Below are 25048 nucleotides of genomic sequence, written 5' to 3'. Positions count from 1 at the left end.
TCTATAGGTCTCTTTCCCTTTCGAGGAGAAGATTGGGTAGAGGAGATGCTGTGGGTCATCCTCATACAGGATACAGCGTTGGAAAAAAAAGAGTCTCAAGCATTAAGTATTTTACTGTTCGTCTTAATAAGATTATGGGTCCAACTCTGAGGTTCACCTGTCAATAAGGCAATGAGAACCTTAACAAAGTCTGTAGAATTAGTCCCTTGTTTAACTGAAAACAGAATCTAGAAGGTTGTGAACTGCTGTCTGTCCCCATTAAATTTCTTTGGTAAAGGCAGACTCAGCATGCGTCAGGTAATCAGATTTCTGTAGCCAGAAGCGGATGATAAACTAACCTGCTGGCAACAAAAGTGTAAACCCTTCACTTGTTGCAGTTTAACTTAGCCAGCAAGTCAGTCTTAAGGTCACAGTGTAGATAGGGGTTAGATAGGTAACAGAAGCCACACTGCAGTAGTCCCTTCCATGGAGAATACATAAATAGCGATAACCTAGCGCACATGCAAACAGTTCATAAAGATACAAAATAGACAGCACACTCCTGACTGTCGGCTGTGCTAAGCTAAGGGTGTATTAGCACTGTCCCGAGGCTCCACTGCTACAATCCTTCCAGAAACAGTGCACCCACCAGCCCTGGCAGACATTGCAGCGTGGCTCTTAGTGTGCCTTTAAATGGACATGAAACATTTTTATTTTATGATTCAGATAGAGCTGTTGATTTTAAACAACGTTCTAATTTACTTATATTAGGAAATTGTCTTCGGTCTCCTGGTATCTTTTGTTGCACAGAAGGGACTTAGCTCAGGAGCGTGCATGTGTCTGGGGCACTATACGGCAGCAGTTTTACAAGTATGCTTTCCATTTGCAAGAGAACTAGATGGCTGCACTATTTCTGCCATGTAGTGCACCAGAAATATGCCTAGGTATCTCTTCTACAAAGAATACCATGGGAACGAAGCAGATTTGATAGAAGAAATAAATTGTAAACATTCTTTTAAATTGTATGCTCTGTCTGAATCACAAATATTTTTTTTGGCTTTCATATCACCTTAAAGGGACAGTCAAGTCCAAAAAAAACTTTCATGTTTCAAATAGGGCATGTCATTTTAATCAACTTTCCAATTTATTTTTATCACCAATTATTTGCTTTATTCTCTTGGTATTCTTAGCTGAAAGCTTAACCTAGGAGGTTCATATGCTAATTTCTTAGACCTTGAAGGCCGCCTCTAATCTAAATTCATTTTGATAGTTTTTCACCACTAGAGGGCATTAGTTCATGTGTTTCATATAGATAACATTGAGTTCATGCACTTGAATTTACCATGGAGACTGCTCTGATTGGCTAAAATGCAAGTCTGTCAATAGAACTGAAATAAGGGGGCAGCTGAGGCTTAGATACAAGGTAATTACAGAGGTAAAACGTGTATAATTATAACTGTGTTGGTTATGCAAAACTGGGGAATTGGTCATTAAGGGATTATCTATCTTTTGAAACCACAAAAAATCTGGTGTTGACTGTCCCTTTAAGAACCCAACAACTGGTAAGTCTTGCAGGGTCCTTACACTAATCCACATTTAGAAACAAGTGAGCTACCTTAACTCAGTAGCTAATAATAAGAATTCACTGCCTTTTTGTTTTTGCCTTGTGGAACCAGACAAAACTAGTTGATCTCAGAATATGCCAGTTTCCCTTGTTGGTATATAGAAGTATTTTCCCAATCGCTTTGGGAGGTCTTTTCCTGATGCTTATGCTTTAATATTTTTGCTGTGCTCTATTTTGAGCTATATTTAGTGCAAGCAATAGGTAGTGACATTATTGTATGTCCTATATCTATCTAGGAGATTTCTGGGGACTGGTACTAACAAGTGATGTCACCAGCGTCCTGTGAATGTACAACTTATCTGGTTAGCACAGTGGAACTTCAAAATGGAATCCCTTTTACACAATTATAGTAACTTTTGTAGTTCAAACTTTTATGGTGTCAATAGGACATTTACATCCTGGTGGCTCCAAAAGCATTTCAAGTTTCTCAAGTTCATACTGGAGAGAAATCACTATCAGTTTTGCTGTCTATCATTTACCCTATACACCTCTATAAAAGCTACATTATGTTTTGAGTTTCATGTCCCTTTCACAGCATTGAATTCCTATATACTTGTTATGCATTTTCTTACCAGTATATTTTTTTAACAGTCTGAGCGAATCACAGAATGTAATGCCTGACAAGACTACTAGGTTTTCATGCAAGGGGAAGTCAGTATACCATTTCTTATGGACAAGCACCTTTTCTGAGTATACTGTAGTCCCAGTTGATGCTGTAGCAAAAATTAATGACAACGCACCCATGGACAAAGCTTGTCTTTTTGGCTGTGGATTTCCAACAGGATATGGTGCTGCAATCAACACTGCAAAGGTAAGCACTTATATTAAATGTGTATCAATATGTAGCTGCACACATTGTCCTTTATTCTAACAATGTCAAAGGCATCTACAATGTTATTTGAAATTAGTTTTAAATTAGATTTTTATACTGCCAGCTGCTATTCAGTAATTTCAATTGTATCTAGAGAGAATGAATACTATTTTGTAAAATGTCACTTTTAGAAAACAAAACCGCAATAATATGATGTGTGTAGAGTGTTTGTTATAAATGTCTATTTGCCCATGTGCCTCGCTGGTAAGATGTATTACAATGCTTCCCCCTCACAGACCCAGTACTTGGTTACCTGGTATGCATAATAGCAGTGTGTGTTGTTAATGACCAGAGCCTTGTTCTATGTCCTGTGTATTTCTCCCTCCCATCCCCCTCTTTTTTGCAGGGATTAAACGCATAGTTACATGCAAGCAACAATGCAATATATAAATACTCCAACACATTACAGAATTTTCTTAGTCCCTTTATTTGAAAACACATTTTTACATGCTCCTATATAAGGCAAGATAGTGATCACTAACATCTTAAAGGACCAGTCAACACAGTAGATTTGCATAATCAACAAATGTAAGATAACAAGACAATGCAATAGCACTTAGTCTGAACTTCAAATGAGAAGTAGATTTTTTCTGACAATTTTAAAAGTTATGTCTTTTTCCACTCCCCCTGTACCATGTGACAGCCATCAGCCAATCACAAATGCATGCACGTACCATGTGGCAGCTATCAGCCATTCACAATTGCATACACATTTATTTTTGCACATGCTCAGTAGGAGCTGGTGACACAAAAAGTTTATATATAAAAAGAATGTTCACATTTAGTTAATGGAAGTAAATTGGAAAGTTGTTTAAGATGGCATGCTCTTTCTGAATAATGAAAGTTTAATTTTGATTGAGTGTCCCTTTAATAATGTTCATTGTACTTTTCTCTGGTGTTTTCTTACTAAATCTATTGACATATTTTTGAATAGTGTTTTTTGTAATCAGTTTACAGAACACAGACCCAGCATGTGTTTCCTTTTACAAACACTTTGCTGACAGTAACTCTGTAAGGTGGCATCAAGATCATTTTTTGCTATAGTTTTTTTTTTTAGTGAAATGGAAAACTTTGTCAAATATGACTAAAGTGATGTAGGTCACACAATATGCTAGAAAATATATACATAAAACCAACATCTTATGACTAATTCCCCCAGTCTGACATCCATGCCAAACCCACACCACACGGTCAGTTTTTACAAACTCTCATGACAATGGTTTCACAGGACAGGTGGACATAATCTGGGATACTCAAAGTAATATTTGTCAAATATAAACGTATGGTCTCCAAATATTTATTAGCGTTAATACATTCATCTTTGGTTGCCTTGGTGCAATCCTCTCAAAAGCATCACTGGTCCCTAACTGTAAAAATGATTTATGGCAAAACTGAGCTGAGGTTGTTCATGTGGCAGTCGATTTCCCAGTGCCTATAGCAGCTCAGATATATTTTGTTAATAATAGTATAATGAAAAGATAAATTCTTTAATTTATTCTATCTTATTTGGATTTATTTAAAGTGCATTTAATGGTGACAGTTTATTTCTGTGCAGGTGGAGCCTGGTTCTACTTGTGCTGTGTTTGGTTTGGGTGGAATTGGACTTTCGGCCATAATTGGTTGCAGATCTGCTGGAGCGACAAGGATTATTGGTATAGATATAAATAGTAGTAAGTTTGAAAAGGCGAAAGCTTTTGGAGCCACAGAATGCATCAATCCTCGTGACTACAATAAGCCAATTCAGGAGGTGATAGTTGAAATGACAAATGGTGGAGTTCACTATTCTTTTGAATGCATCGGAACTACAGATACTATGGTATTTATGTTGTTATTCATATCAATTTACTACATATTCAAACATAAATTTGAAAATGGAAACTAAAAAATATATTAGCAATGCATTACATTAAAGGGATAGTATACTTGGAAATTGTTATTGTTGTTTAAAATATGGATAATCCCTTTATTACAGACTCCCCATTTTTGTATAACCTACACTGTTATATTAATATACTTTTTACCTCTGTGATTACCTTGTATCTAAACCTCTGCAGACTGCCCCCTTATCCCAGTGCTTTTTTTTTATTTATTTATTTATTTTTTTAAGTTTTTACAATCTTACATTTTAGTCAACAAAAGCTGATTCTTGTGAACCCATTATCATTCTCCACGGAAGTAAGCACAATGTTATCTGTAAGGCACACATAAACTAGTACTATCCGGCTGTATTGCATGTTTGTAAAAAGCTAAAAAAACACACACAGATAATGGGCGGCCTACAGCAGCTTAGAAACAGGCAATCTTAGAGGTTATAAAGTATATTAATATAAAAATGTTGGTTGTGCAAATCTGGGGAATAGGTAGTAAAGGTGTTATGCTATATTATTGCTCAGTACAAAACAAAACCCATACATGTCACCGGCTCCCAGGTGACTGGTACAGCTAATTATATAATGTATCACCAATCCCATTGGCTAAAGCTATCTCATGCTGATGCTGCTCTGCAGTATAGTTTTTGTATTATCAGCATATTTGTTTGGGTTATCTGGAATGAAGGGAATAGGATGAGAGGTGCAAAGGATAACACCGAGGAGGTGAGGCATATCACCAGTAGAGCGGTAGGAGGTTTGCTTACCAGCTTTTGGGCATCCCAAGGACCAGTTTACTACATGCACTTCCTGTTTCTTAAAAAAAAAAAAATCAGCTTTGACAGCTTTTTAACATGCTAAAAACATTATTGGTCATTAAGCAATATGTCCACAGCACTTGCTTAATAATTATCACCTTTATTCAGGTGTCATTTTCAGGGTACACACAAGCAATGTTTCAGGCAGTCATGCTTGAACTGTTGCTTGTTTGTACCCTGAAAATGATCCCTTAATAAAGGTGAGAATTATTAAGCAAGCGATGTGGACAAATTGTTTGATGAATCTTGTTGAGAGCTAGCAGTGAGCTCTTGTTTGCATTTGCATTAACTAGCGGACACTGCTGGTCTCTACTTACTGGAAAAAATATTATTGGTATTGCATTTGCGACCCATTTTAATTGCTCTCATATTACAAGTTGAACGCAATTGCGATTGTAAATTTAGCCACCAATCAGTAAGTGCTATGCAGTGTGCTAAACCAAAAATGGCCCGGCTCGTAAGCTTACATTCCTGCTTTTTCAAATTAAGATACCAAAAGAACGAAGACAAATTGATAAAGTTGCTTACAATTGCTTGCTCTATCTGAACCATGAAATAAAAACTTTGGGTTCAGTATCCCTTTAAGCTCTTCTCAACATGTTTAATGTAAAACATTTGGTAGGAGGTTAATTATACACACCAATGTACAGTGGCACTACAACGGCTAGCTCTCCTAATATTCCAATAATTTGGGGACTATTCAATCATAGAAGCCTATTTATCAAGCTCCGTATGGAGCTTGTGGGCCTGTGTTTCTGGCAAGTGTTCAGACTCACCAGAAACAGCAGTTATGAAGCAGCGGTCTAAAGACCGCTGCTCCATAACCCTGTCCGCCCGGCTCTGAGAAGGCGGACAGGAATCGCCACAATTCAACCCAATCGAATACGATTGGGTTGATTGACACCACCCTGCTGGCAGCCGATTGGCCACGAGTCTGCAGGGGGCGGCGTTGCACCAACAGCTCTTGTGAACTGCTGGTGCAATGCTGAATACGGAGAGCGTATTGCTCTCTGCATTCAGCGAGGTCTTGCGGACCTGATCCACAGTGTCGGATCAGGTCCGCAAGACCTTTGATAAATAGGCCTCGATTTATCAAAGTCTGGTGAACCTGATCCGCCAGTGTGGATCAGGTCCGCCAGACCTCACTGAATTGCTCTCCGTATTCAGCATTGCACCAGCAGCTCACAAGAGCGACTGGGGCAACGCCGCCCTGTGCAGACTCGGGGCCAATGGGCCGCCAGCAGGGGGGTGTCAATCAACCCGATCGTACTCGATTGGGTTGATTTCCGGCGATGTCTGTCCGCCTGCTCAGAGCAGGCGGACAGGTTATAGAGCAGCGGTCTCGCCAGAAACACGGGGCATCAAGCTCCATTCGGAGCTTGATAGATATGCCCCATAGCCTCATGTATATATTAAAGGAAGGGGAGTGGTGCTATGCAGCGATCAAACGTAACACTCTGGTGAGGGAAGAACCCTCTGGATAAGCTGCACCGTTAGCACTCTCAGCCTGGACAATTGTGAAGAGAGAAAACACAAACAAATAAAATATAACTTTTATTAGAATACAATTAAAAATAGGGACCCAGTGTGAAAACACATTAAAATCAACAAGATACCAGTTGACTCTATTTCTGATATTGGATTTATGTTGCCTTTGAGGTATATTTCATATGAACAGGAATAGCATTGTGTGGTTACTATTAGTAAAGAGCCACTACATTCTGAGATTCCATATGATAAATAAGTGACTAATAATGAAGCGGACAGGAATCGCCGGAATTCAACCCGATCGAGTACGATTGGGTTGATTGACACCCCCTGCTGGCGGCCAATTGGCCGATCACAAGAGCTGATGGTGCAATGCTGAATACGGAGAGCGTATTGCTCTCCGCATTCAGCGATGTCTGTCGGACCTGATCCGCACTGTCGGATCAGGTCCGACAGACATTTCATAAATAGGCCTCATGGAGTTAAGTACGGTGCTGGTACAAATTTCACAGCAGCGTTTTCATATATTACTAGACAACTAAGCTTTAGCTTGTCACAGTGTAGTCTCAGGGGGATATGATACTTATTAGTATAAAATGCACAGAAATAACTATGTATTGCTAGCACTGTTTCACAACAACTTCTTGTGTAGCCTTCTAGTAACTACAATCAGTGTTCTTATAATGTTAACTGACTCATTAAATTGGAGTTCACATTGGTATATAAAGAGCTGTGTTGCAGCACTATGCACAGTAGCTTATAATATGAATCTTGAGATAATAAGGTATTAATCTGTTACTGATTTTTTTGGAATGCACACAGAGTTAAATACGTTTCTGGCACAAATTTCACAGCAGCGTTGTAATATATTGTTAGATAACAAAGCTTTGGCTTGGAACAGTGCAATCTTTTTGAGATGTAATTCTTATATTACCGGTTGCATAAAAAAGTAACTCAGTATTGCTGGCACTGGTTCCACAGCAACTTATGGTATAAATTACTAGAGGCTATAGTATATAATCTCGTTATGGTAACTGACTACATTAAGTCGGAATCCTTGTAAGTATTAAACAGCAGTGCTGCAGTATTGTATGCAATAGCGTGTAATGTGAATTCATCTTAATCTCAGCTGGGGGTGATGGTATATTCTTTCCGGGATATACTCATTATTGCCGCAGAGTACATATAAATTCATGGGTGTTGCCGGCACAATTTTCACAGCTTATATTATATAATTCCGTTGTGCACTCTTATTTGTAGTAACTCGCGTGTTTGGTCAAACTAACCACAAGTTTTCAGAACGTTGCTGCAGTGATTTAAGCAGCAGCGTATTGTACATCTTTATAGCTGCCTAACCCACAGCTGAGAACAGTATTGTAGTAAGTTACCAGTTTGTTAATAGTTCTTTGAAATTTGCACTTTCAAATCGTGTCCGGTATTAAAGCAAAATACACTACAACATATGATGAAACAATCTTAGGTAATTGAGTTTTAACTTCATGTTTTGTGATCTCTACAAGATATAACACTTATTAATATAAAGTTCACAGAATAATTATAACTTGCTGGAACAATTTTCAAAACAGCTTGTAATATAATTATTAAGTAGCTACATGCTTATTGGATCAAAATTTGAATAAAGATGCAATTCTAACCAGTATTACAATATGTATACGGTTTTAACCAGTATTATAATCATTCACTCTGCAGCGTATAGTATAACGCTATAAGCAGCTCAATCAAAGGTGATAATAATGTTATATTTGAAAAATATGATACTGGTTGTTATAGCCTTATTCCTGCATTAGAGGCACAACATATCACATGAACCTGCATTATTAATATTCTTGCATATTCCTACCCTAGAGCACAGCCTAAGTGATAGTTAATACCGGTCACGGAGTACATCTCCCCAATATATTCATCACTTATTTATTATATGGAATCTCAGAATGTAGTGGCTCTTTACTCACAATGCTATTCCTGTTCATATGAAATATACCTCAACTGCAACATTTATCCAATATCAGGAATAGAGTCAACCGGTCTCTTGTTGTTTTTAATGGGTTTTCACACTGGGTCCCTATTTTTTATTGTATTCTTATAAAAGTTATATTTTATTTGGTTGTGTTTTCTCTCTACACAATAGTCCAGGCTGAGAGTGCTAACGGTGCAGCCTATCCAGAGGGTTCTTCCCTCACCAGAGTGTTACATTTGATAGGAGGTGTTTGATAAATAGGAAATAACTAATATCCTGTTGTTTTAGCATCCTGAAACTGTGTTATCAAGCCATGGTATGATGAATTTGCAGCATGCAATACAAATAAGTTCTCATAAGACACAGCAACCATTTTTTTTAACATATCTTTATTGAGGTTTACATTGTTCAATTTATAATGACAAGAAATATCAACACAACAAACATTGGATTATCATTTAAGGATAACAAGAGATAAAAAGTTAATCGGGTTTATCTGTGACCTTACGAACCTTGCCAAGTAAATCTCTCTCTCCATGTACAATTCACTTGAGCATTTTATCTATAAATTATAGGACAATAATGTTTTAAATAACTTAACTTAAAGGGACATGAAACCCAACATTTTTCTTTTTCTTATTTTTCATGATTCAAATAGAGCATGTGATTTTAAACAATTTTCCAATTTACTTATTTTATCCAATTTGCTTAATTTTCTTGGTATCCTATTTTGAAAGAGCAACTGTGCGCTACTGGGAGCGATTTGAAGACATCTGGTGAACCAATGAAAAAATAATTTTTTGTGCAGCTGCCAATCAGCAGCTAGCTCCCAGTAAAGGATTGCTTGTCCTGAGCCTACCTAGATATGCTTTTCAACTAAGGATACCAAGAGAATTAAGCAATTTAGATAATAGAAGCAAATTGGAAAGTTGTTTAAAATCACATGCGCTGTCTGAATCATGAAATAAAAAATTTGGGTTTCATGTCACTTTAAAGAGACACTAAACATCTTGTGAGTATAACACATTTTTGTTGTCATGCTAAGAATAACATATCAAACAACTTTAAAAGCAAAATATTTTGTTTGCAGTAACTGTTTTTCAAAAGCCAAACTCTGCCCACCACGTGCCTTATTTGGAGGGACCAGTGTTGAGTAGACAAGGCTAGCAAAATCCATTATGTTAACAGTTTGCAAAACAGTTTCTTAGCAAATTAGCTACTGATATAGCAGGGTTAGCCTTGATAAGCCTTCAGTGTGCATTTCCAGTTCTGAGAATTGCATCAAATTGCATGAAAGGGGGCAAAATAAATAATGAAAGTATACTTCAAAGTTGTTTTACTATGTATAATTAAACATTTACAATCTCTAAATGTTTACTGATCATTGAAGACTACAAATATTGTTTACATCCGGCAAACATTATCATTATTTTGTAGCAGCGTCTATAGTTTTATAATGTCTTACTCTTTCTTTAGAAAGCAGCATTGGAATCTTGTCATATGGGATATGGGACCAGTGTGATTATTGGAGAAGCTTCTTCCACAGCACAAATCTCCTTCAATCCTCTTTTACTGTTCACTGGACGCACCTGGAAAGGAAGCATTTTTGGAGGTATAAATTGAAATTATGAAATATATATGAGAGCAGTATGGCTAGCACTCTCCAGATGACAATTGTTATACATAGCACATTTAGTGATTACATATCTAGAATGTATACAGTCATATTAATTTATACCAGATAACATAGAGTGGGATTATTGCCTTTATTAGATAACTTTCCATAGCGATTATATTGCATTAAAAAGTAGGATGATACAGACTGTGCAGAAAGGGGATAAATAGGTAGTCCATTGGGAGACACATGAAGTTAAAGTAAAAAAAGATGAGTGTATCGGATAGGGTAGATTATTTTGCATACAGAAAGAGAGAAGTACTCAACTGGGTCTGTGGTTGCCATAACGTTCCTGGTGTTTCAGTCCTGGATTCTGACTTTCAGACAGGAACAAGCTGATATACTGCAGGAGAATTCCTCTCAGGGGCGGTACTACATTGGTGCAGCAGGTGCAATGCCACCAGGGCCCAAGTACTGGGGGGCCCATAGCAGCCAGTCTATACACACGAGTGTGCAGAATGTGTACAAACCTAGTGCAGGATGCAGGTCTATCTATCCTCCAAAATCCAAATCATTATACAGAGTAGCATGTATATTGCTTATTACAGAGTTACGTTTAGGGGGGTCAAAAATGTTTTGCACCAGGGCCCTCTATTGAGTAGGTCCGCTACTGGTTCCTCTCTATGAAAGGCTGTGGGGTGGTAACTTGCCATAGAAAAAGCTATAACACTGTTGCTTGTATCCTAATAATCTTTGTGTTTATGCAGATTATTACCATTGGGGACTCGTCTCTCTAAGGGTGACGTCAGGAAACCAAATGTGAACCCATTGCCTAATGTGCCTATGGCTGCACCTCACTGACAAGGCCAACACAAGGCAAACATGTACATCTGCGGTTGTCATGTCTCTCCTTCAGAGAGAGATTACTGATATTACTGGCCCTGGACTGTCATTTTCAGACAGGACCAGCCTGATGCATTGAACATTCTGAGCAAAAAAGAGGCTGCTCAAGGGTGGTAACTCGTCATAGAACAAACGGTTATGCCAATGTTCATCCCTTCTGTTTGTGTACTTACTTTATACATTAAAAGAACAGACAATAGAACTAAGTCTTCCTACATGCAATGCAGTTTAATTTGCAATTCATACTGATAGAGAGCAAATTACACCTCTTTTTTATGATTGTGAGAAAAAGTATTATACTATAGTATACACTATACTAAAACATAAAAAGTCATATGCACACTATGAGTAGCTGTTAACCGTCCCCCTCAAGTGGTGTATTGTTGTTTAATGTCTTTAGGGATGATTATCTAAAGGTCTCTGGGATGGCGAGAATAGTGGTGTAGCGTGGGTTGTCAGCACCCAGGACAAGGTAAGAATTGCGCCCCCCTAACCCATTAGTACCGACTGAGTCTCTTCCACCAGTACAGTAGGGATTGGCAAATTTACTTTGAATCTAGGAGCCAGCTCAACAACAACTTAGGAGACAGGGTTTTTTTTAAAAACAAACAAAGCTTTATTTTTAACAACAAAAATAACAGATCTTCAAATTCAACGGTCTGACAAACACCCAGACGCCAAAGCAAAATTCCTAATAGAAGTAATTAAGGTAAAATGCATTTAATGCTAGTATACACAGATTTTTTTTTTTTTAAATCGCCTGGTTTTAATATTTGCACATTTTTCAATAACAGAATTGAAATCTATATTGAAATCTCTCTCAATAGACAGTATTGCTAGGTTACTCAGTCTTTCTTGGCTCATTGTAGATCTCTGATACGATTTGATTGATTTACGTTTTGAGAAACATCCTTCACAACTGGCAGTTGAAACAGTGATAGTTAGAAAGATTCTTAATATCACAACAAAGTTAGTCAAACTCTCTTGCAGCTTCTACTTGTACACCCACCAAAGCAAATCTAAAGCTGTCCAGTTAGCAATATGCTCATTGGGATTTACTTCCTTATACAAGGCAAAGTGGTGCCGAAGCCGATTTATTTCGTTTATCATAGCTGCAGCATTCAACTCGGTGTACTTGGCACATGTGTGCAGAATTTGTTCATTGATAAAATCATCTTTTTCAGTATCCGACAATGTCTGGATTTGCAGGGAAGCAAATTGCTGGTCAAGCATATTAATCTGAATTGTACGTTTTCTAATTTCTGTCATAAGCTTATCAATTGCTTCCAGTTGTTCTCTGCAGGTTTCTTGTACTAAGCTCAAGCCAGCATCACAACTCTGCTCACCAGGCATCTTCTTACGTTTTCCAACTCTTCTCTCTGTCGAAATGTTGAACATTTCGCACACCTGCAGAGCTTTCTCAGTTGCCTTTGACACTTACAAAGTCTCATTTTTCCTGGCAAAATAAAGCTAATGCTTTAAACTTTTGCACACATTGATCAAGCGCAAGTCCTTCTTGCTGCATGTAGATCTGAGCATCATTCACTTCGGTCAGTACTGGGCTCCAAAAATGCAGGAATGAGAAAAAAGGATAGGTCATGATGCAAACTAAAAGACTTCCTGCATCACCCTTGGTTTAAGCGATTTCTGGCCCATCTCTCAACACTTCCAAAGCCTCTATTTCATCTGTGTGCTCAGCAAGTACACGTACAGCTTCATGCTTTGAACTCCATCTTGTGTTACAAGATCGCTTTACGCGAATTGGTACATGTTCCTTAAGAACATCCCACCTTTGGGTAGAGCTTGAGAAGAATGTGTACACCTTTTCCAGAGTGCCAAAGAAAGTCACAGACTGTGTCCCAACACCAACTGCATGCACACCAGCAAGATTGAGTGAATGATTGTTACATGGCACAAACACTGCTTTGGGATTTATATCCAAAATACGTTTTTGTACACCAGTAATGTGTCCAGCCATAGTTGCAGCATTGTCGTATCCTTGGCCGTAGCCATGCTTCAGTTTAAGGCCATCTGCTTGCAACTTGTCATAAATCTGTTTTGTAATGACATCAGCTGATTTCCCATGTAACTGAATAAAATTAATGAAAGACTCTACCAAGTTAACTTCGGTATTTTCAATGTGCACGTATCGAATCACTTGGGACATTTGGTCAGTGTGAGAAATATCCGGAGTGCTATCAAACATGATAGCAAAATACTTGGCCTTGGTGATGTTTTGAAAAATAGCTGTTCTTATATGATCGCCAAGCAGGCTGATGAACTCATTCTAGCTCTGTGGAGAGAGATAGGAAACAACATAGCCATCTGTGTTTTGAACTTTGTCAAGGTGCTGTTTCGCAACTGGGTCATATTTGGCAAGCAACTTGAAAGTTTCTAGGAAATTTCCACAGTTAGAATCCGTGCTTAGATCTTCTACGTGACCACGTAAGGGTAAGGTTTGTTTGTCTAGATACAGCACACAATCTAGTATTCTGCCTAAGATTGCCTTTCATTTCTCAAATGACCTATGTTGTGCAAGCTGGGCAGCAACATCAATAGTCTCTTGTTTCTGTAGCCGCATTTCAAATTCTTTCCACAGTGTAAATGCACTTAGGTGATATGAACTGTGCTCGTGCTCTAGTAATCTGGGGTTTAGCTTTCTCCATGCTTTAAATCCACTTGGCTTTCCAAAATAACTTTTCCCTTTGGCCTTCTGAAAAAGCAAACAAGGAAAGCAATATGCAGCACTTTTTACAGGAGAAAACACCAACCAGGTCCTTAGCATAGTCTCACCATTGTCCAAATTCATGTAGAACCAGTCCTTGGAAAATGACCTGCCATCACTGTCTTTTGAAAACAATGCATCCTTATTCTGCAGTTCCACTGTCCGTCTCTTGACAAGTTCAGTTTTTAAAGTTTCAGGCCAATAGCCAATATCATTGAAAACTCTTAGGTCAATACTCTCTGGTAGAATATTTTGCTGAGCAGAAGTAGAAGCATCCTCAGGCAAAGCTGTCTCTGCTTCTAAAGCAAGAATAGGAATGTCCAGAGTAATTCCAGGATCAGGAACTTCAGGCTCCTGTTGTTCTGGTGATGATCCTGGGGCTGGTGCGCTTTCAGCAGTGTTCACAAGAAACCTGTCAAGGATTCCAGCTATCTTCGATAGTTGCTTCTGCTCTATCTTTCTCCTCTTCCTGTCTTGTGCACCTGATTCTTTTTTGGCCGACATGGCTGATGTTTAGTATTCTCCGAAAAACTTTATATTCTAATCTTTCTCTGAGAAGAGTAAAACCAGTTATTATGTTGTACCTCCAACTCTGTACCTCACTCCCCTAATCAATAGATAATGGGGACTCAATAAACCATTCTTTAATAATTTAATAATTATAGTTCATTTGGATCTGGTTCCAATGATCAGGCTAAATAGATAGTAAAGAAAGAGTTTAATAGTTCCATCTGCTTATCAAAAACACTATACGTTACTTATAACTCTAAATACCTGGATATTTATAAGCACAAATAAACACTGATACAATGACTGATAAAAATAATCACTTATATTTTGTATCTTTTAAGGATATCCTAAATCTTTCCGTGTTACTTAAAATCAATCCTCCAATACATTCACTGATTAAAAATCATTCATACTGGTTTACATAAACCAACTCTTAAAAAACTACTCAATAAAAATCCCTATTTTCTTGGGCAAATGACTCAAATCCTAAAACCATACAAATTGATAAATTTCCTTTTAACCTTGCCTATAACGCTACTTTTTATAAACCAATTTGCACCAACCAATGTTGCAATGTCTCGTTATCCAAATGTCTTAAGAACTTTGACATTTTAAGACATTTAAATAAATCCAGTTTTATTTATTCCCTAAAATAATCCAACATTATTCAACAGCTTTATGATTCAGATAGAGCGTGCAATTTTAAGCAACTTTCTAATTTACTCCTATCAATTTTTCTTTGTCCTCTTGCTATCTTTATTGGAAAAAGAAGGCATCTAAGCTAAGCTGTCAGCCAATTTTTGGTTCAGACCCTGGACAGTACTTTGTTTATTGGTGGGTGAATGTAAGATATACAATTGCATACTGACAAACAGTATGTACTGAAAATGCACATCTATAATGCATATGCAGGTAAATAAAATATTTGTTAAATAACTATAGTCTTAGAAATATTCAATTCAGACAGTTATTGAAAATAATGGATTAGCTTGTTTTTTAACAGACCTTTAAACTTAAAATGAAATCAACCAAAAATGAATTCATAATAAAAAAATATACATTCATTGATAATTTTGCTTGCTTTTGCTGAAAAATAACTCCTTAGAATGACTGAAGCTCCAGTACCGTACCTAAGCATGCTACAAAATGTTGCAAATTAATTGACCCGTCTACATACTACACAGTGATTGCTTAGAACAGTGCATAAATGCATTTGTATCTATTATAAAGGCATCAGGGCACTATGACACTAACAAGACAGAGTATATGCTCAAAGTAAGGTACATTGAGCTGTATGAAGTTGTGACACCCCTGACCCTAATCCCTTTGTGACACCCTTGGCCATAATGCCACCTGACACCAATGTACTTTGTGATTTGCTCACTCTTAGTTTCATGTGACATCCTCAAACTGTGTGACATGCAACACCCTCATCTGATGGCAGGCTAAACATACACCTGTATAGTGCAAGCCATGTCTGTACATAATACATGCAAGTAGGAAGGCTGAGTACATTTTTCTAGTTTTTTTAATCTATTATTATAAACTTTGCTGCTTGTTTAAAATAATGCATGTGGTATCCAGACATTTTTCTCTTTTCTTTATGTAACACACTCAAAAAGATCAAAACATTCCTTTGATTAATTCACAGATAATTATGGCTCTCTTAAAGGATTTACAGGGGGGAAAAATGAAATAAGAACAAGGAAAATGTTTTGTTCCCAATATAATGCAAGATAATTTATGTTATTAACTCATATTGCCACTCCCAGTACTAACAATACATTGGCAATAAAATAATTTGCACTGCTTCTGCACTGATCTTGGAAAAGAAAGATATTCGCAGAAGCAAATGTATGTAAAGATGGATAGTTGCTTTAGTAGATATGTTAATTCCGTATTCAGTCTCAGTATGGTATGCATAATGATAAGTGCAGTCGGTTATCTGTATCCATATGCTACCCTGGGCCCTGGATAAGGGAAAGCAAAGTATGCGCACAGGTGCCCACATATTCCCTGACAATGTCACCATCTGCTTGGAAGAGCACAGGATGCTGCCTTTGAGATAAGAAAGCTGTTTTGAGCTGTATACTGATTTTTTTTTTTTTTCCTCTGCCCCTTCAACCCCTCCTTTCTCCCTTGCTCCCTTGCCAGCCATCCTGTTTATTTGATACTTATCATCAGCTCACAATGCAGGATTAAACATGCTAAGAGGAATGTTAACACGGTCCAGGAACACCCTAAAAATTGCAAACACTCAGACTGAAAATTGTCTGATCAATGTGACGCACTGCATTGGGAACCCTTGATTACAAGCATGAAGCATCTCTTATTATTATCGGTTATTTGTAGAGCGCCAACAGATTCTGCAGCGCTAATCTCTTCTCATGTCATTATGAGCCTTGGCCCTGCCTTGGTTGGAATATGTGCTGGCTGCCCTGCACTCTATAACTTTTACATGCTATGCATGATGGCTGATATATAAAATTTGTGGTCAATAGGGTTGGCATCAGTCAGTCAGTTTGTTATCAGTATCTCAGACTCTGCCACCTTCTAACACTGCGTTTTCCTGCATTGTACTTTCAGATCTTTTTTAGGGGGGTTTTACTATATGAGACAAAGCAGCAACAAACATACACATCAGAACATTCCTTTAATCTCCCACATTACTTACCTTAAAGTCACGGGTGGGCATAACGCGCTAGAGACACAGTCTTCCTCCACTTCTTGCTCCCTCCTGACCTGCTCACTGGGAATGGGAGGAGACTGGACCGGCTGTGCTAAGTGACGTAACCGTAACGCTAGTCAGTAGGTAACAGTCTGACAGAGTGAGAGTCGGATTACAAATTACACTAGTTACAGTCACAGACTCACAGGCAGCACTTGATGACACTTACAATTGAAGTTAACACTTGACTCAAAACAGAACAGCAGGGCGCCTGTTAGAATGTTTATCTTCCTCCCTCCCTGTTCCCTTTGCTTGCCAAAGCGCTGCTGGAGGGTCTGTGTCTACTGGTGTCTACTGTCTGGTGGAAGCTGTGAACCAAGCGCTTTGCGCCCCCCATAATTATGCGCACGGGGCAACCGCCCCTGTGCCCCCCCCCACGCTACGCCACTGCGGCGAGATTATTTAGGAATGCTCACAAGTACTCCATTTTCCCTGGTGGAATTATCTAGAGCCACTTTTTACCCTGAAAACAGGGTGTCCCATATGAAAATACTGTATTTTCATATGGGAAGGAGATGCATACATTAGAAAAGTGCACAATGAAAATCGTAAATTAACAATCATACAAAACGAATATTTGAGCCAAATACGCAGGAGAATGTTTTCATGTTAAGGTACATCAAAATTGTTCACCAAAATTAATTTTAGCGAAAAACATAAAATCTGAATGTCAATTACACAGGAATAAATCATATATGCACAGAGTAAATCATAATTTAAGGAAACTGGATGTACAAAAAACATGAATTCATACAAAATACAAAGCGTAATTGTTGTTTTATCATAAAATGGGCTGAACTTGGACGTTCCATGGGTGTGTTGGAATTTTTCTCTCAAATCCAAGTGTAATTATATAAACATTTCCACCCTACAGATCTTACTGTATTTTCTCGCAAACTAAAAGGTGGCAAGGTTGTGACAAAATATGCAAAATACTTAAAGGACCTCAAAATACAGTAGAATTACACAATTAACCAGTGCAAAATAAAATGGTAATACAATAGCACTTACTCTGAATTTCAAATAAGCAGTAGATTTTTTTTTTGTACAAATTAATTTTTTCTTCATTTGCTGGCCCCCTGTATCATGTGACAGCCATCAGCAAATCACAGACTAGTATATGTATACCCTGTGAGCTTGTGCACATGCTCAGTATGAGCTGGTGCTTTAGAAACTGTGAATATAAAAATAATGTGCAAAATATAATATAAGTAAATTGGAAAGTCACTTAAAACTGTATGCTCTATTTGATTTCATGAAAGTCTAATTTTTAAAGAAAAACACATGCATACGAAAATAGAGGCAATTGTACAATGCTATACGCATAAAGCAGTGTAATGTCTTCATTTTTTGATGCAGAATTTAATTTTTTAAATTGCGCCCCCTTCTCACTGCTAACTTCGCCATACACAGCGAAGTTTCCCTTTCCAGCAAACTTCATTACTTTCCATAGCAGACATCTTGCCACTCGCAGGAACTGCCTCTTTCTTAAGATAACTCCTCCACTGCAGCCCCTGCGAGGGTCAACATGACAAACCGTCAGAGCCAGCGAAGTTTAGATAATTGGACCCTTTGTACTTTAATACATTCATTTATAGTATCATTTATAGTAGTAGAAGTATTTAAAGGGACAGTCTACACCAGAATTTTTATTGTTTTAAAAGATAGATAATCCCTTTATTACTTATTTCCCAGTTTTGCATAACCAACACAGTTATATTAATATACTTTTTACCTCTGTGATTACCTTGTATCTAAGCCTCTGCAAACTGCCCCTTTTTTCAGTTCTTTTGACAGACTTGCAGTCTAGCCAATCAGTGCCAGCTCCCAGATTACTTCACGTGCACGAGCACAGTGTTATCTATATGAAATATGTGAACTAACACCCTCTAGTGGTGAAAAACTGTTAAAATGCAATCTGAAAGAGGTGGGCTTCAAGGTCTAAGAAATTAGCATATGAACCTCCTAGGTTAAGCTTTCAACTAAGAATACCAAGAGAACAAAGCAAAATTGGTGATAAAAGTAAATTGGAAAATTGTTTAAAATTACATGCTCTATCTGAATCATGAAAGTTTATTTTGGCCTAGACTGTCCCTTTAAATAAAGATAGGCTCATTATTGAATATATTCACAAAAACAATTCACGCCCACCCCTAAGAATGAAAAGTGAAAAAATGTAGAAAAACCATGTTGTTGAAAAACTGCTTATGTTCCCTAGTTAGACAACATGGTAAATAAGAATCAAATATACAACTCAAAAACTAGTTATGATGAAGTCAGTAGTGTTAAGCAATGGCTTTGTGGCTCAAGGTTACATAAAATTGTCACATCACCAGTCTGTCATTAAACACGGATTACAAACTCAGGTTTAACGTATGATTGCTACCTTTAAATTACAAAGCCTTGTCTCTACTATTGTGTACTGTTGGAAGGCTATTAGGTCACAAATGCTTAGGTGTGCAAAATAGTTCATTATTTATAGACTGTGTAGTTGTTACATTTATTTGTACTTTTTATTTTTTTATTTTATTAAAAACCCTAAAAACATTTCTCAAGAGGATAATATAGTAACCTTTATTCTTACATGCTATCCCGACACATTAAACTTTATTTAATAAGAAAAAAAGGTATGTTTTTAAAATTATTATTATATAGTCATTCAATATTAGTTATGTTTAATGTGAAGGTTTGAACATTTTTTTACAAAGCATAAGGAAATGTTTTGTATGTTGTATAAAAAACAAAAAGCAAAACACAAAACAAAAGGAGCTGGGATTATATTCTTGCAACCATGGCTACCTGTCTCTCTTGGTACCCTTTTAAAAATTATTTTACAAAGTTATTTGATAGATGCTACTTTACCCATGTTTTAAAGATGTATTTCTGGATAAACACATCTATGAGTTTATAATATGTTTTATATTTCCAGTGTAAGTTGTGTTAGATAACTCAGGTTAGATCCAAATGTAAAGAAAATGTTTTGGTTTTCAATAACATTTTTTTTTTTTCTCCAGAAACTACACATTTTAGATGACTTTAAGGCTTGAAACATTGCCATTTAGTTACTCAGTATTTTTATTGAGGTTGAATTGTGCAAAATACAACATAGATAACTTTCTGTAATGACCTTGTAGATGACATAACTGTACCAAATAAAGTAATGGAAGAGACATGATAAACGAAAAACATACAATACCCTATGATCGCAAACATTATAACTCTAAAATGTATTTACTCAGAGTACCATAACAGTACATAGCCAGCAATTATGTGCTGCTCTAGTGTGATAAAAACCATAAAAAAACTTGTAAAGTGTCCATGCGCTAACTGAAATACTATTATTAAGGATTGCTTTCATCTAGAAACTGGAATATCAGGGGCGAGAATTATACTATAAAGCTTTGCTCTTTGTTACACAGTCATTTAATCTTTTACTCAGTCTAATCACAGAAAGGCAACAATTAACTGGAATATCAGGGGCTAGAATTATACTATAAAGCTTTGCTCTTTGTTACACAGTCATTTAATCTTTTACTCAGTCTAATCACAGAAAGGCAACAATTGATGCTCAAATTGTTATATTGGCATTCAGTTCTTATTTCAGTTGCCATTAAACAGTTCTCACCCTGTAAATCGTGACATTGCTCCATTTCAGAAAGGATCTCTCTTTCATGACCGCAAAGTCAAAGCACGTTTTCTAGTTCTTGAACTCCGGCTCACAAAGGTGCAATCCCATTAGTTTGAGAACTGTTAAAATCCAGTTTTAGAAGATGACAAAAGTCCTTCTAAACCCACAGTCATCTTCTAGATTTTAGATGTATGTAACCAGAAAACGGTTCTTTTAAAATCGGTCATTGTAAATGTTAACCCTTTCACTACTAAGCCATTTTCACACCTCAGTGCTAAGTCAATTTTGATATTTCATGGCATGTGAGATAGCTGCATCAGAAAACGGAGAAAAAAAATGTTTTTAGAAAAGGCAATTGTAAATGCCAGTTTCTGTTGGATTCCCCATTTTCTGTCCTGATAACAAGAACTTAACAAATAAAAACATGTGTTAAGGAGATTTTCTGTTGAAAACATTTTTGCGGCAGTGAACATTTGGTGGCTGAATCCATTCTGGATTGTGATCACTCAAAAAACACATTGACCTTTTCAGCCAAAAATTTTAAATTATTATCAGAAGTAGATAGCCAATAGATTGGGATCCACCCCTCTGTTTTCATTGGAAGATGTCACATGCCATGCTTAAGGGAAATATTCTCAATGCTATCCCATTTTAAACTACCAGATTCATTATGTGCCTTAGTTTCAATCAAACTGTGGTACTTGGATTACTAAAAAATACATATAGGATTGTAACCCTTTGATAATATCACATTTTTTTGGACAAGCTTCATTTACTATAATGCAGCTTTATATATGTAGTCCATGATACATTTTTTTTAAATATTTTTTTCTTTTTATTGAGTCAGCCGTAAATACATAACAATGGAATGACACATACATAAGTCATGACAAACTCAAAATAAGTAGAATTGCAGCATAATACAGAGTATAAGCCTCATTTTTCCAGTAAGCTCACAGGTAGTGTCCTATAGGTACTGCTTTAGGTTTCGTAGAAGAAAGAGTGCTTAGGGAGCCATCCATTACTCCCGATAGAATGAAGCAATAAAACCATAAAAGGACCAAAATACAAACAGCAATAATAATGTGAAATCAATATATTGTGATGCAACGAGCATGACAATTGCATCATCCTAATAACACACATTGCAGCCCATGATAATTTTAACCACTGTTTTATGACAACCACCTATTTACAACACAGCTCAAAGAGCTGTGGACTAATATTTTTTGATCGATCACATGTCAATTCACATACCGAAAACTGAATAAATTATTCTGATTGGATAAATAAGGCTACAATCTTTTAAATGTTTAAGGGCAGGGGTGATCAACTTCAGATAGTCAATACACAAAGAGAGAAGCTCACTTACAGGAACGAACAAACAACTAAATAACATTGTTAGCCGGTTCTTTGGCGATTTACCACCTTGGTGCAGCTTCTTTTTAGCCCAGTAATACTTTTCACAGAGTAGAACTTTCCTGTAGTATGTAAGTCTGATCCCGCCTATAACTTCAGATAGTGTCTGAACATCATGGGAATTGTAGTTGCAAAACTTCTGACCATCCCTGTTCTAGGGTCTGGAAAGAATTATCTCTATGTTCAATTGTCCTATTTTTCATATGATCATGGCACTGGAGAGTTTCAAGACATTTTGCTGGTGGCTGTATTTGTGTCACTCTGTTTCTAATTTTTCATAAGGCATTTTTTGTTCTTCCTGGTATTAAAACCCCCAACAAAAACAGAAGTTTCTTTTGTAAAAAATAAAGATATGTGTTCTTATGCTTGTGATGCATCTTACTGTCCAACAAAAGGTCTATTCTATTGGAGTTGTCATTATCAGCCCCTGAGCTTCTATCCAAGGGATAATTTAGTGCTAGTTTCAAAATAATCAACGCTAACAATATTTTTAAAGCAAAAAAACAAGTCTAAATAAACTTACATTTTTCAGGTAAACACTTTTTTTTTTTTTAATTCTTTATTTACAGCCAACAGTGCGTTACAAGATATACAAAATAAATGTAATCCCTGCATGGGATGCATCTAGGAGGATACACCATATAGATATAAGACATTTACATTTTCAAAATAAATAAAATATGTATCTTTCCGATATTGGCTACACATTGTTGGAATTTTATGTTTTACCAAAGAGAAAATAATAAAGAAAAAAAAAAAAAGGGGGGGGGGGGGAAAGGGAAGGGGAAGACCAGTTTACCACATCCCGAGTAGAACCAGATCAAAATTTCGAAAGGGGTATATCAGGTATTCAATTTCATTAGGGGAAAGTGCTTTTATAAACGCTGACCATTTAAGGAAGAACCTAATGATATCCTGATCATTATCTATATTGGTATTGAACTGTTCAAGAATGCATTGTTTCTTTAAGCAGTTTTTGATTTCCGATATACTAGGGACTGTTCACATTTTCCATTTTTTAAAGATAAAGATATCTAGCGGCCAATATGGCGATATTAATAATTTCAATGTTGGCTTGCTTATTCTCTGACGCCTAGATTACAACTTTTGTTGGTAAAGACCTGCGGGGCTAACAAGGCTTTTTTTTCCAGTGCTCACTTAAGCCAACACTGGTATTACAAGTTTTCTGAATGGCTGCGTTAGCCTCAGAAAAGTGAGCGTTGAGCAAATTTAGCTCCACTTCTACCTGTAATACCAGCGTTGCTTAAGTCAGCAGTGAGCTGGCTAAACGTGCTCGTGCACAATTTCCCCATAGGAAACAATGGGGCTGAGCTGGCTGGAAAAAACCTAACACCTGCAAAAAAGCAGCGTCCAGCTCCTAACGCAGCCCCATTGATTCCTATAGGGAAATAAAAGTTATGTCTGCACCTAACACCCTAACATGAACCCCGAGTCTAAACACCCCTAATCTTACACTTATTAACCCCTAATCTGCCACCCCCGCTATCGCAGACACCTGCATTATATTATTAACTCCTAATCTGCTGCTCCGGACACCGCCGCCACCTACATTATCCCTATGAACCCCTAATATACTGCCCCCAACATCGCCGACACCTACATTATATTTATTAACCCCTATTCTGCCGCCCCAACGTCTCCACCACCTACCTACACTTATTAACCCCTAATCTGCCGACCGGACATCGCCGCCACTATAATAAATGTATTAACCCCTAAACCGCCGCACTCCCACCTCGCAAACACTACAGTAAATTTTATTAACCCCTAATCTGCCCCCCCACGTCGCCGCCACCTACCTACAATTATTAACCCCTAATCTCCCGCACCCAACGTCGCCGCTACTATAATAAAGTTATTAACCCCTAAACCTGTCTAACCCTAACACCCACCTAATTTAAATATAATTTAAATAAATCTAAATAAAATAACTATAATTAAATAAATTAATCCTATTTAAAACTAAATACTTACCTGTAAAATAAACCCTAATATAGCTACAATATAACTAATAGTTACATTGTAGCTATTTTAGGATTTATATTTATTTTACAGGCAACTTTGTATTTATTTTAACTAGGTACAATAGCTATTAAATAGTTAATAACTATTTAATAGCTACTTAGTTAAAATAATTACAAAATTACCTGTAAAATAAATCCTAACCTAAGTTACAAATACACCTAACACTACACTATCAATAAATTAATAAAAAAATAAATACAATTATCTAAAATAAAATACAATTAAATAAACTAAACTATATTACAAAAAAAACAAACACTAAATTACAAAAAATAAAAAAATATTACAAGAATTTTAATCTAATTACACCTAATCTAAGCCCCCTAATAAAATAAAAAACCCCCCCAAAATAATAAAATTCCCTATCCTACACTAAATTACAAAGTAATCAGTGCTTTTACCAGCCCTTAAAAGGGCTTTTTGCGGGGCATTGCCCCAAAGTAATCAGCTCTTTTACCTGTAAAAAAAAAAATACAATACCCCCCCAACATTACAACCCACCACCCACACACCCCTACTCTAAAATCCACCTGATCCCCCCTTAAAAAAACCTAACACTACCCCATTGAAGATCACCCTACCTTGAGCCGTGTTCACCCAGCCGGGCACCGATGGGCCAGAAGAGGACATCCGGACCGGCAGAAGTTTTCATCCGATCGGGGCAGAAGAGGTCCTCCATCCAGCAGAAGTCTTCATCCAAGCGGCATCTTCTATCTTCAATCAGTCGGAGCGGAGTGAGTCCATCTTCTATACAGCCGACGCGGAGCCATCCTCTTCTTCCGATGTCCTAACGAAGAATGACGGTTCCTTTAAATGACGTCATCCAAGATGGCGTCCCTCGAATTCTG

General features: G+C 37.1%; 1 protein-coding gene across 3 annotated transcripts in view; it reads left to right on the top strand.

Moving 5' to 3' along the window:
- The window catches only part of LOC128649916 (alcohol dehydrogenase 1), a 106311-nt gene that overhangs the window by 39630 nt on the left and 41633 nt on the right, over window positions 1-25048 (top strand). For 2 of the 3 annotated variants that reach the window (XM_053703470.1, XM_053703468.1), the window contains exons 5-7: window positions 2195-2414; window positions 4030-4290; window positions 10103-10238. In XM_053703470.1, the coding sequence (XP_053559445.1) occupies window positions 2195-2414; window positions 4030-4290; window positions 10103-10238 (617 nt within the window). Of the gene's footprint in view, window positions 1-2194; window positions 2415-4029; window positions 4291-10102; window positions 10239-11008; window positions 11351-25048 lie in introns of those variants that run through there. The other variant, XM_053703469.1, reaches the window with a different exon arrangement.

Source organism: Bombina bombina, chromosome 2 (assembly GCF_027579735.1).
Source record: "Bombina bombina isolate aBomBom1 chromosome 2, aBomBom1.pri, whole genome shotgun sequence".
Lineage (NCBI taxonomy): Eukaryota > Metazoa > Chordata > Amphibia > Anura > Bombinatoridae > Bombina > Bombina bombina.
This window is presented reverse-complemented; position numbering and strand designations above follow the sequence as displayed.